The sequence below is a fragment of the Humulus lupulus genome, chromosome 5 (genome assembly GCF_963169125.1).
Source record: "Humulus lupulus chromosome 5, drHumLupu1.1, whole genome shotgun sequence".
In the NCBI taxonomy this organism is placed as follows: domain Eukaryota; kingdom Viridiplantae; phylum Streptophyta; class Magnoliopsida; order Rosales; family Cannabaceae; genus Humulus; species Humulus lupulus.
In genome coordinates, this window is record NC_084797.1 from 233,405,991 (window position 1) to 233,418,371 (window position 12,381).

The 12,381-nt window shown below is 34.3% G+C and overlaps 1 protein-coding gene across 1 annotated transcript; it reads left to right on the forward strand.

Annotated features, from left to right (window-relative positions):
- The first annotated feature begins 7,220 nt into the window (after positions 1-7,220).
- Positions 7,221-11,889, forward strand: LOC133778394 (probable copper-transporting ATPase HMA5). The gene is made up of 6 exons (XM_062218300.1): positions 7,221-7,727; positions 8,636-10,033; positions 10,123-10,377; positions 10,501-10,623; positions 10,756-11,241; positions 11,333-11,889. Exons 1-6 carry the CDS (start codon positions 7,428-7,430, stop codon positions 11,747-11,749), a joined length of 2,979 nt encoding a protein of 992 aa, XP_062074284.1. The 5' UTR covers positions 7,221-7,427; the 3' UTR covers positions 11,750-11,889.
- The last annotated feature ends 492 nt before the right edge of the window (positions 11,890-12,381 follow it).

Genomic DNA, 12,381 nt, shown 5'->3' on the forward strand with positions numbered 1-12,381 from the left:
ACCACAGGCCCGGACCGTATCAGGGTCCGGGACCAGGACGCGTAGGATGCGATGGTCCGAGCTCCCTGGACATCGCCCAGACTATCCTTGCTGAGGACGGACCCGGAGGGACATCCCGGACCCCTCCAATGGGCCCAGTCTTGAGTCCCCGGTCCATACCCGTCCCCTTGGGCATTCTCCATACCAAGAGACCTTGGGCCGGGTCCACGTGCTGAGCTGGCCCTCTGACAGCGGGCCAAGACGAAGGCCCCGAGCCCATGCATGAAATGGGGATAACACCATCGATGTACCATAAAAATGCAATCAATGTACCATCAAAATTCCATCGATTCAGCATCGATTTACCATCGATTTCGAATGGCACCCACATATTTCCAGATCCGAAGAACAGATTGAAAAATGTAGAAAAAAATACCACCCTCAACACCAGAACAATTTGAAGTTAATATCTACGCATGACATTTCATATTCATAACTAGATAGAATGAAATGATATTTACCCATAATTTTTTCTCTTCAAAAATTCCAAGAATGACAATTTCTTCACTTGAAATGAAACTTTCAGATCCGAGTAGTCCAATTTCTTCATCGATTTCAGTATATTCGACAATGCTATTTAGGTTGCTGTGAAAATGGTTGTGAATGATGGAGGAGAGAGAGATAGAGAGAGAAATGTGTGAAGTCTTAAATTTTTCCTATTTTTAACTGATGAGGGTATTTTTGTCCAAAATAGGGGAGGAGGCACATTAGTAGGAGAATATTTAAGATGGCCTGTTAAAAAAGTTAACTATATTATTATACATATATTGTAAAATTTCCCTAAAATAACGCATCCGATTGAATATCATTTTGAGACTCTTTTTGTATAAATATACATATTTAACTATTTTACATCTCTCATTGTGAGTGCTCTAAAACCTCTTTTCTCCATAACTTTCAAGATCTCTCAAATCTAAAATTATTGTGAATTGAATTATTATTATTATTATTATTATTTGTAACCTTTATTAGTTTTCCTACCCTTATAAATTGTAAAATCCACATTTGGCAATTTAAGATTTGACATATATTTTTGATTTAATGTGGTTATTTTCGGTTTTATAAAGAAAAATATCATTGATTTTATTGCTATTAATTTATGATATTTGACAGACCCAAAACGGGTATGTGGAATGAGGCGGCTTCAGGGTCCTGGACGCTTGGCCCCTTCAACTGGGGGTGAGGTGATCCAGGTCCGTTTACCGTTGTCCCGCTTCATTTACCACAGGCCCGGACCGTATCAGGGTCCGGGACCAGGACGCGTAGGATGCGATGGTCCGAGCTCCCTGGACATCGCCCGGACTATCCTTGCTGAGGACGAACCCGGAGGGACATCCCGGACCCCTCCAATGGGCCCAGTCTTGAGTCCCCGGTCCATACCCGTCCCCTTGGGCATTCTCCATACCAAGAGACCTTGGGCCGGGTCCACGTGCTGAGCTGGCCCTCTGACAGCGGGCCAAGACGAAGGCCCCGAGCCCATGCATGAAATGGGGATAACACCATCGATGTACCATAAAAATGCAATCAATGTACCATCAAAATTCCATCGATTCAGCATCGATTTACCATCGATTTCGAATGGCACCCACATATTTCCAGATCCGAAGAACAGATTGAAAAATGTAGAAAAAAATACCACCCTCAACACCAGAACAATTTGAAGTTAATATCTACGCATGACATTTCATATTCATAACTAGATAGAATGAAATGATATTTACCCATAATTTTTTCTCTTCAAAAATTCCAAGAATGACAATTTCTTCACTTGAAATGAAACTTTCAGATCCGAGTAGTCCAATTTCTTCATCGATTTCAGTATATTCGACAATGCTATTTAGGTTGCTGTGAAAATGGTTGTGAATGATGGAGGAGAGAGAGATAGAGAGAGAAATGTGTGAAGTCTTAAATTTTTCCTATTTTTAACTGATGAGGGTATTTTTGTCCAAAATAGGGGAGGAGGCACATTAGTAGGAGAATATTTAAGATGGCCTGTTAAAAAAGTTAACTATATTATTATACATATATTGTAAAATTTCCCTAAAATAACGCATCCGATTGAATATCATTTTGAGACTCTTTTTGTATAAATATACATATTTAACTATTTTACATCTCTCATTGTGAGTGCTCTAAAACCTCTTTTCTCCATAACTTTCAAGATCTCTCAAATCTAAAATTATTGTGAATTGAATTATTATTATTATTATTATTATTATTTGTAACCTTTATTAGTTTTCCTACCCTTATAAATTGTAAAATCCACATTTGGCAATTTAAGATTTGACATATATTTTTGATTTAATGTGGTTATTTTCGGTTTTATAAAGAAAAATATCATTGATTTTATTGCTATTAATTTATGATATTTGATAGACCCAAAACGGGTATGTTTTAAAAATTTATAACTCGCAAGCGCACGAATCGTTTATGAAATATAGTGTTCGTGTAAGCACGAGATCGAACCCAAATGAGTTGTCTAAAATAAAAAAGAAAACTATTTTAAATCAAAATTAATAAATTCTAACCTAGCTCTAAAGATTAATGAGATTTTTGTTTAATGAAAATAAAATAAAAGATAATAATAAAGAAATTAAAGACAATATATATAAATAAATTACAAATCAAGATGGTAAAATAAGATTATTAAGGTAATAGAATCTACAAAATATAAGTTCAATAATATTTATAAGTACATTGATTTCCAAGTTTCATTAATAGTAGAAATTAATCAACTATCACTTATTCAAATTAGATATTCTATTTAAGCATAAATTATTATAGAATTGCAAGATTTATCTTCACTTTTAAAATTATAATTTCAAAGTATTTAATGTAAATCAATCTAATGAAATAACAAATAAATCAATGAATATTATTTATAAGGCAAAACATAATATTTTTGTTCTAAGCATTTAATGTGCACAATTTAATGGCATACCTTAATAAAAGAATATTATGATTTTGCACTAATGAAGAACAAAGTGTAAATATGTTCTAACAATAAAAAAATACAAGATATTTAAGATGAAAGAAAATATTTGAAGAAGAAAATCCATAAACTTTATTGCACAAAATGGGAAATCAACACACAACATATATACTATCTAGTTACAAATTGTTTCATCATCTCCTTAATAATCTTAAAAAGATTAGAAACTCATAACTAGAATAGAAATTACAAACCAAAAAATTACAAACATAAATAGGAAAATTTGGAGGAGGAACCCCCAAATTTTTCCTCTAAAAATTCATAGAAAAAGTGACCAAAAAGAAGAAAAAGATTAATAGAATGAAGTGGTCTTGAAAGTGTAGAAATTTGTGTAGTGTAACCTCTCCTCCAAGCACACCCAAATGGTCTTGAAAATTCCATATTTATAGCCAAAATGAGAGTATTAAAATAATCAATTTAAATTAATTAAATTGATTAAATTAAAATTGAAATGAAGAATAATATGATATATAAGGATAAATTTTAGGGTGTAATGATGATTTTGGGGTAAAATTTGTGGAAAAGTTTGGGTAAAAATATGACATTTTTAAACAAAGGGACAATGTGACAATTTGTGGGCTTACGGAAGGAGGAGGTGGCTGGGCTTGTTTGGTGTGGTAGGTGGCTAGGCCAGGTTTGGTCTGTGGCTCGTGGGGTGCAAGGGGATGGTGAAGGCTTCTGGTGGGCTGGTGCTTTTGGTGGGCTGGCTGGGTGAGGGGATCTTCGGGCTGGGCAAGAGGAGGCACGGGCCTGGCTGAGATGAAGCAAGCAGCCCAGATGGCTGGGCAGGAGGGCCTTCGGTGGGCTAGCTGGGAGGAGGCCCGTGGGGTTGAGGAGTAGCCTCCTCCCAGCTGGGAGAAGGCTGGTGGAGTTGGGCCGTGGGGCTAAGGAGCAGCTGGGAGAAGGCTGGGCTTGGGCTTGGGCCTGGGCAGAAGCTGCTGAAAGAAGGCTGGCTTTCATAAATGCCAAAATTTTCATTTCTTTTCCTTACTTTTCAAATCAAAAAATGCAATAAATTCCTTACAAAATAAACATAAAATAAATCATAATAAAATATTTTTAACTATAAAATAAATCAAGTTAATTCTTTGAAAATATTAATTATAACTTAATTTATATTTAATATTTAAGTTCAATAATATAACATTTTTTTACCTCAAATTAAACAACAATAATTCCAATAATTAACTACAACATTTTACAACAAAATAACTATAAAAACACACAAAAATAAATAAAATCAAAATAAACCAAATAAATTCAAAATTACTTAAAAACTTAATAAATTACTTAAAAACTCAAAGACTAAGTAACAATTAGCATAAAAATGTGGTAAAATAACTCTATTTTGTAGAGTTATCAATATTTCTTATTTATTAGGTTTGTATTTTTGGAAAGAATAAAGTCTCCATATTCTTAATAACTTTTTAGACTTTATTTTTTTCCAAATTTAACTAATTGACTATTTATTTTTATAGCTAACCGAATATATCTCTAGACAACTCTCAATCAGTCAAGAATGGGTAACTACTCAAAGTTAGTGAGATGATGAACTTGACCATGAACAAGTCTAGATTCGTACATTTTTGCAACTACAGAATTTCTGTCTGTTCCTACGATTTCGGCTGCATTGATTGTGATTGAAAGTTTATTTTGGAAACTTTCCTAGTGTATGTTGTGCGTCTAGAATTGTGTAAAACTGACTTTTGGTAAGTATTTTGTGTATAAATACGAACCAAAGCATCAACCCTAAGTACCTCTTCTTCCCCTTAATTTCTTATACTTTTAGAAGAGTGTCTTTCTTTTGTAGAGGTTAGTGGTTCGACTATACCTCTGTTATTTTGTGTCTTTGTATGTGTTTTGTGTATTGAAACAATTCAACAAAGAGAAGAACGAAGAACAACTTTCGGGAGAAGGTTCATCAAGTCTTGCATCGGGAGGAATCAAGCATTCATCAAGTAATTTGAAGGGAGTTCAAACCTTGGTGTCTTAAAGAGATTCATTCAGCAAAGAGAGAGTACATCAAGCTTGCGGCAAAACCATTAGAGAGAGTCTAAGTTTTGTTTAAGCCAATTACTTTGTACTTGTGAAATTTGACTAATGAATCTTATCTCTGGGCGTGACCCCGTAGACTAGTAATATCTGAAATGATACTGACACCACGTAAAAAACTTTATATGTCATTTCATTATTCAATCATTTTTATTTTATCACACTAGTTCAATATTCTGTAGTGATAAGAACTTTATCTGTACTGGTTTGTTTTAACAACTTGTTCGTTCTCCATTTAATTAATTTGATTAATTAAATAAAAAGTTTGTAACATTAAAGTACAAAATTTCATAAATAATTTGGACACACCAAAAGTAAAGAAGAAGAAAATAAAAGAAATGATTATATTCCATTTCATAGTATATGCTGATGAATATATTTGTTCTTATCAATTATATTCTTAAATTCTTTAATTAAAATATTTAAAAATAAAATAATTAAGTCAATATTTTTAATATTATATTATTTGTCTTGATTTTCGAGAGGTGACCTACAAGCAACAACTTGGGAATAAACTAGTCATTAGTTAGGCACGTATCCGTTATTATATAATATTTATTAAAAATGACTAAATTTTGTATATCTTATTATGCCTCACTAACAATCTGTTATAATTTTTAAAGGAATGAAAACTCATATATAAACTTCAACTATATACAATAGGCATATTAACAATTGAGCATCTATTACTAAACAAAATTATCTTTTCGAATTAATAATAATATAACATATCAAGTCCAATAATGATAATACACTTCGAAAATACACAACAACGATGATCTACCATATTAGTAAAAATTGACGTAAATGTTGACAAAAAAGTAAAAAAATAGAGGAAAGAAATTTCGCTACAACCTTCTCGTACAAATTGATTAATTAAATAAGATATAAGTAAATATATATATATGAAGTAGAATAGAAATAGATTACAAACTCAAAATAATAAAAACAAAGAAGAATAACAATAATACAAATAAAATAAGAACAAAGGAAGAACGAGATAAAATATGAAGAACACTCTTACACTCACACAAAAGTAAAGAGTTGTGAGAATTATTAGACTTGAACAAGATTTGAAACTTTTGTCCAAAAACTTATTTCTCCATATTCTCTTAGCACCAAATGATTCTCAAGTTTTAGAAATAACTCTATAGAATTATTATGCCTTTTGTTTTCAACCAAGTGCTAAAATGGATGAAAAACTTCAATTCACAAGTGACCAAATTGTCTCTATTTATAGAGTTTTGGATAATTATTTGATTTTCAAACTCCACCAACTCTTTGGCTGTTACAAAACTTCAATTGGACATTCATGGTATTAAATTAAAGATTTGGAAGTTATATGAGCTGTTACAATCCACGTGACGCGTCGCCTGGTGTGTAATTTCTCACAACAATACATACGATGCATCATCTCACAATAGGCGACTCAACGCAAGTACCTCTGTTTTGCTCACTCTTTTTAGCACCCAAAATTGCCAAAAAAATGCCTAGATCAATTTCATATGATTTTGTAACTTCCATACTTTTTATGGCAGTCAAAATCATACCTTAATAACTATAAAATATTATAGTTTTATGAAAATTAAATTCAAAGAATATAACTCCAAATTACAAAATTGTAACCAGAGTTTGTACACCCAAATATACCAAATATATGTTACAAGGTTTTACAAAATAAATTTAATCACACACTATTTTATTTGTCACACTTATTTAATCAACATTATATTATTAAAATAATATAACATTAATAAACTCCCACATCGTACAAAATCAAACCTTATCAACTAAAACAAATACTAGTCAAACAATTGTTTTAGAGAAGATATTGGGATAAAAATAAAATGAATATAACAATCCTTAAATACATCAAAGTATTACAACATAATTAATATGATATTTATAACTTAATTCAAAAATTCAAATCTAAATTTATATAATTATATGCGTTGTTTTGATAAATTTTTTTTTTTTTATAATAGAAAAAAACATAAGGTCAAAATATATATATATATATATATAAACCCAAAAAAATAATAGGAATACTGATTTCAACGGTTCCTTCACAACACAATACAACACACACAAAAAAAAATTTGTTACATTTGAATTTAAATTTTAAAAATAACCAACCAATAAAAGATTATGAAAGGACCAACAGAATTTAAATATCTAAAATCATAAAATTGTATACTAATTCTAATTGAATACCTAGAAATCTTAAATCCCACGTCACCTTCTTTATATATATATATATAAATTACCTCCAAAAATTTCAAAACTTTATCTATACAATACGCTCTGTTCCACCATTGACATTGGCTCTACTTTTTTTTGTTCGATGGCGATGAAGTTGTTGGCGTTGGGTTGCATAAATCGGAATGGCAGTCGCCGATCGGCTGGCCTTTCGCCGAGCCCTCATTATCCGTCCATGCCGAAGTACCCTAAGGGCGCCGCCGTGGACGATACCGCGGCGTCTAGGACCGAAGCAAAGGCACTGTTCAGTGTCGTCGGTATGACTTGTGCCGCCTGCGCTGGCTCCGTTGAAAAGGCCATCAAGCGCCTTCCGGGGATTCGTGAGGCCGCCATAGATGTCCTCAATGGTCGCGCTCAAGTTAATTTCTTCCCTGATTTCGTTAACGTAAGTTGATCAAATATTTCATCACTTTTTATGTATACATATATATGTGTGTTGTTTGTCTCGTCTCACTGTGATCGTTTTGATGAGATTTAACATCATGATGTTTTTTGTCTTTACTTTTAATTTGTTCGTCTTTGGAATTGAAATATTCTTATTCTTTTTATTTATTTTTTAGTAAATTGATGTGGTTCTTGTGTTATGATATATATGTTTTTCAATAATAAATTTGATGTTAGTTCCGTTGTTGTAAAAATTGAAGCACTGGTTTGGATCCAATATAGGGGAAAAAGAACAAGGAAAAACAAAATAGCTCATGTTCTGTCGTTTTCAGTTCTAAATTTTACACCTAATTTCCCAACAAACTCAGACAATTGAGATGGTGTCAATTTTCCCATGACCTGTTTTCTTTTCTGGCCTTGAAATTTCCATTGTTGTATGACCCACAAAAATTCGGTAGCTTTCTTTAATTGCAAGGCTAGGCATAACCCAATTTGACTTGATTTTTTTTTTATCTGAAGTTAAAAAAGGCTGCCTTTTTATTTTTATAGACTACCAACTCCCAACTCCTAAGTTTTGTTTTGTTTTGTTGTTTTATGACTTTTTGTCGTTTTCAAAGCTTTGTTTTGTCGTTTTTTTGTTTTCTCCTGTATGGGTAGTTGATTGGTACATTTGGCCTTGATTGTTTAGCATATAGGTCCAAAATTTCCAAAACATTTTGACCTGCTTGGGTTTTCGGATTTTGTCTTTTGGGTCGTTTGTTCCACTAGAGTTGGACCTGCATAGACTTCGTATATTTATGTTAAGTCTTGCTGAGTTATACTGCATGGCAAAGATTGCTTCCTAAGTGCTGGTTTTTATCATTCTCATTTGTTCTGAATCATCATGTTATCATCTGTACCGCTTTTCAGGAGGAAACCATTCGTGAAACGATCGATGATGTTGGATTTGAAGCCACACTCCTTCCGGAGAACGACACTAATGAGAGATCCACACAAGTATGCCTAATACGTATAAAAGGGATGACATGCACTTCTTGTTCCTCCACCGTTGAAGGAGCTTTGCAAGTAGTTCAGGGTGTCCAAGAGGCCCAAGTCGCCTTAGCAACAGAGGAAGCAAAGGTTCAGTACGATCCAAAAGTTGTAAGGTACGATCAGCTTTTGCAAGCCATAGAAGACACCGGATTCGAAGCTATTCTTCTTAGTTCCGGGGAAGACATGAGCAAGATAGACCTTCAGATCGATGGAGTCCAAACTGGACATTCCATGAGGATAATTGAACAGTCTCTTGAAGCCCTTCCAGGGGTTCTCGCTATTGAATCCTCTCTTGAAGGGAAAAAAATCTCCATTTCTTACAAACCTGATATGACGGGACCTAGAACATTCATTAACGTGATTGAGACAACTGGGTCTCAGCGTTACAAGGCAAATATATTTCCTGAAGGAGGTGGAGGAAGAGAAGCTCATAGGAATGAAGAGATCAAGCAATATTACATGTCGTTTATGTGGAGTTTGGTTTTTACAATTCCAGTGTTTCTAACCTCCATGGTTCTTATGTACATTCCTGGAATTAAGGGTGACTTGGATACTAAAGTTGTGAACATGTTAAGTATTGGAGAGATTTTGAGATGGGTTTTGTCTACTCCAGTTCAGTTCATCATTGGTTGGCGGTTCTATGCTGGTTCCTACAAAGCCCTGCGTCGTGGTTCTGCTAATATGGATGTTTTGATTGCCTTGGGAACAAATGCAGCCTATTTCTACTCAGTCTACTCGGTGTTGAGAGCTGCTACTTCACCACATTTTAAAGGCACAGATTTCTTTGAGACTAGCTCAATGCTTATCTCGTTTATCCTGCTAGGGAAGTACTTAGAGGTGTTGGCCAAGGGAAAAACATCTGATGCCATTGCTAAGCTCATGGACTTGGCACCTGAGACAGCAACTTTACTGACTCTAGACGAAAAGGGAAATGTGATAAACGAAGAAGAAATCGACAGCAGGTTGATTCAAAAGAATGATGTTATTAAGATTATCCCAGGTGAAAAAGTTGCTTCAGATGGTTATGTGATATGGGGGCAAAGCCATGTCAACGAGAGCATGATAACGGGAGAATCTCGACCAGTGTCAAAAAGGAAAGGTGATTCAGTCATTGGAGGAACTTTGAATGAGAACGGTGTGCTGCATATCAAGGCAACAAGGGTTGGATCAGAAAGTGCACTCTCACAAATAGTAAAACTTGTCGAGTCAGCCCAAATGGCTAAAGCTCCTGTACAGAAATTTGCTGATCGCATTTCAAAATATTTTGTGCCCCTGGTGATTACTTTACTTCAAATACATAAATGTCTTTCTATGTTTTGAGGTCATTGTTTGTGAAAATTTAAAAGTATGGCTTTATTTTGCAGGTGATCATGCTTTCTCTCTTAACATGGTTTTCCTGGTTTTTGGCTGGAAAATACCATGGCTACCCAGAGTCTTGGATTCCATCTTCCATGGACAGCTTTGAGCTTGCGCTCCAGTTTGGGATATCTGTCATGGTTATAGCCTGCCCTTGTGCCCTCGGTCTAGCAACTCCTACTGCAGTCATGGTTGGTACTGGAGTAGGCGCTTCTCAAGGTGTGCTGATCAAAGGGGGTCAAGCATTAGAAAGTGCTCATAAGGTCAGTGGCTACTAGATAGTAGAATTCATACTTTATTGCAAACACTAAATACTTTCCCTTTATTGTTTGTATCTTGAGCTTTTCTTATCTTGTTCTTATGGTTTCTTAAATAATGCAATGTAGGTTAATTGCATTGTATTTGATAAAACGGGGACTCTCACAGTTGGGAAGCCTGTGGTTGTTAACACAAAACTGTTGAAGAATATGGTACTCGGAGAATTTTATGAGCATGTTGCTGCTACTGAGGTAAGGTTTTGTTTTGTGTTTAATGAAAACTGTTTTTTTGTACGACTTCAAATGATTATGATGAAATTAACTGAACTTTAAGTGTATCACCCTATCTTTTTGTTAAAATTCTGGTATGTTTATATCTATTAGGTGAACAGTGAGCATCCCTTGGCCAAGGCAGTTGTGGAGTATGCCAAAAAATTCAAGGAAGATGAAGAGAATCATGTCTGGCCAGAAGCACGAGACTTTGTCTCCATTACTGGCCATGGAGTGAAAGCCACAGTCCGAAACAAAGAAATAATAGTTGGGAACAAGATGTTGATGTTGAACCACAACATTGCTATTCCAGCAGATGCTGAAGATGCACTCACAGAAGCTGAAGGATCAGCTCAAACTGGGATTCTTGTATCAATAGACAGAGAAGTAGCTGGAGTTGTAGCCATATCTGATCCCCTTAAACTAGGTGCTAGGGAAGTGATCACGATTCTCAAGTCTATGAAAGTTAAGAGCATCATGGTGACAGGTGATAACTGGGGCACTGCCAATTCTATTGCTAATGAAGTTGGTATTGAGGCTGATTCAGTAATGGCAGAAGCTAAACCTGAGCAGAAAGCAGAGAGAGTGAAGGAATTACAAGTAAATATATACACATTTAAATCCTAGTTTTATATAATACACATGTATGAGATGTGATTGTTTAATATTAAATTGTTCTTATTATTCACAGGCTGCAGGATACACAGTTGCCATGGTAGGAGATGGCATCAATGATTCACCAGCTTTGGTGGCAGCAGATGTTGGAATGGCAATTGGCGCAGGCACAGACATAGCCATTGAGGCAGCTGACATTGTCTTGATGAAGAGCAACTTAGAGGATGTGATAACTGCCATTGACCTGTCTAGAACAACATTTTCTCGAATTCGACTAAACTACATCTGGGCATTGGGCTATAATGTACTTGGGATTCCAATAGCCGCAGGAGCCCTCTTCCCATCTACCGGATTCCGATTACCGCCCTGGATTGCTGGAGCTGCAATGGCAGCCTCCTCTGTCAGTGTTGTTTGCGGTTCCTTGCTCTTGAAGTACTATAAGAGGCCCAAGAAACTGGACAACCTTGACATTGGTGGAATAAAGATTGAGTAGATATTTTCCAAAAATGGATTCAATTAGGACAGCTTTGATAAATTATATTTTGGTTGATGAAAATTTGTACAGATTTTTGCTCGCTCACTTTATAAGTCCATGAATATAGATAGAATTATACATAATAATGAATATTCTCATGATATTGTGTCCAAGCCTCGCTCATCGGTCATGACTCATGACACAGATGATGGTGTTGTGCCTGGTATTTTAGACCCATGTGTCTTCTCTAACTTAACAATGCTCTTTGTTTATCCCATAAGAATAATTAGTGAAAATATATCTTTAAAACGTTACTTTACCAAAATATGTTGATAATTTTTTTTAATAAATTAAACTTCTCAAAACATTCCACATCTTTACAAAAATTAAATAATTATTTTGAATTTACAAAATATATTTGTAAAAAAATACTTAAGGATAATTATATAAATATATAAATGATAGAAAAAATATAAAATTATAGGATAATTCTACACTATTAACCAAATCATAATAGTAGAAATTTATACAAAATGTTAAAAAAAGAAGAAGAGTAATGAGTGCAGACAAATAACTTGCAAAGAATATATCAACAAGGTTTTTGTGCAAAATATATACTTTTTAAATACCAAACTTGATCATATATATAA

What these genes read in the sequence shown, in the direction of transcription:
- LOC133778394 (XM_062218300.1), top strand. Translation starts at nt 7,428, where the DNA reads ATGGCGATGAAGTTGTTGGCGTTGGGTTGCATAAATCGGAATGGCAGT. An exon ending in CAAAATATTTTGTGCCCCTG is followed by an intron (nt 10,034 to 10,122) that starts GTGATTACTTTA and finishes TTTATTTTGCAG; the next exon opens with GTGATCATGCTTTCTCTCTT. An exon ending in AGCATGTTGCTGCTACTGAG is followed by an intron (nt 10,624 to 10,755) that starts GTAAGGTTTTGT and finishes TATATCTATTAG; the next exon opens with GTGAACAGTGAGCATCCCTT.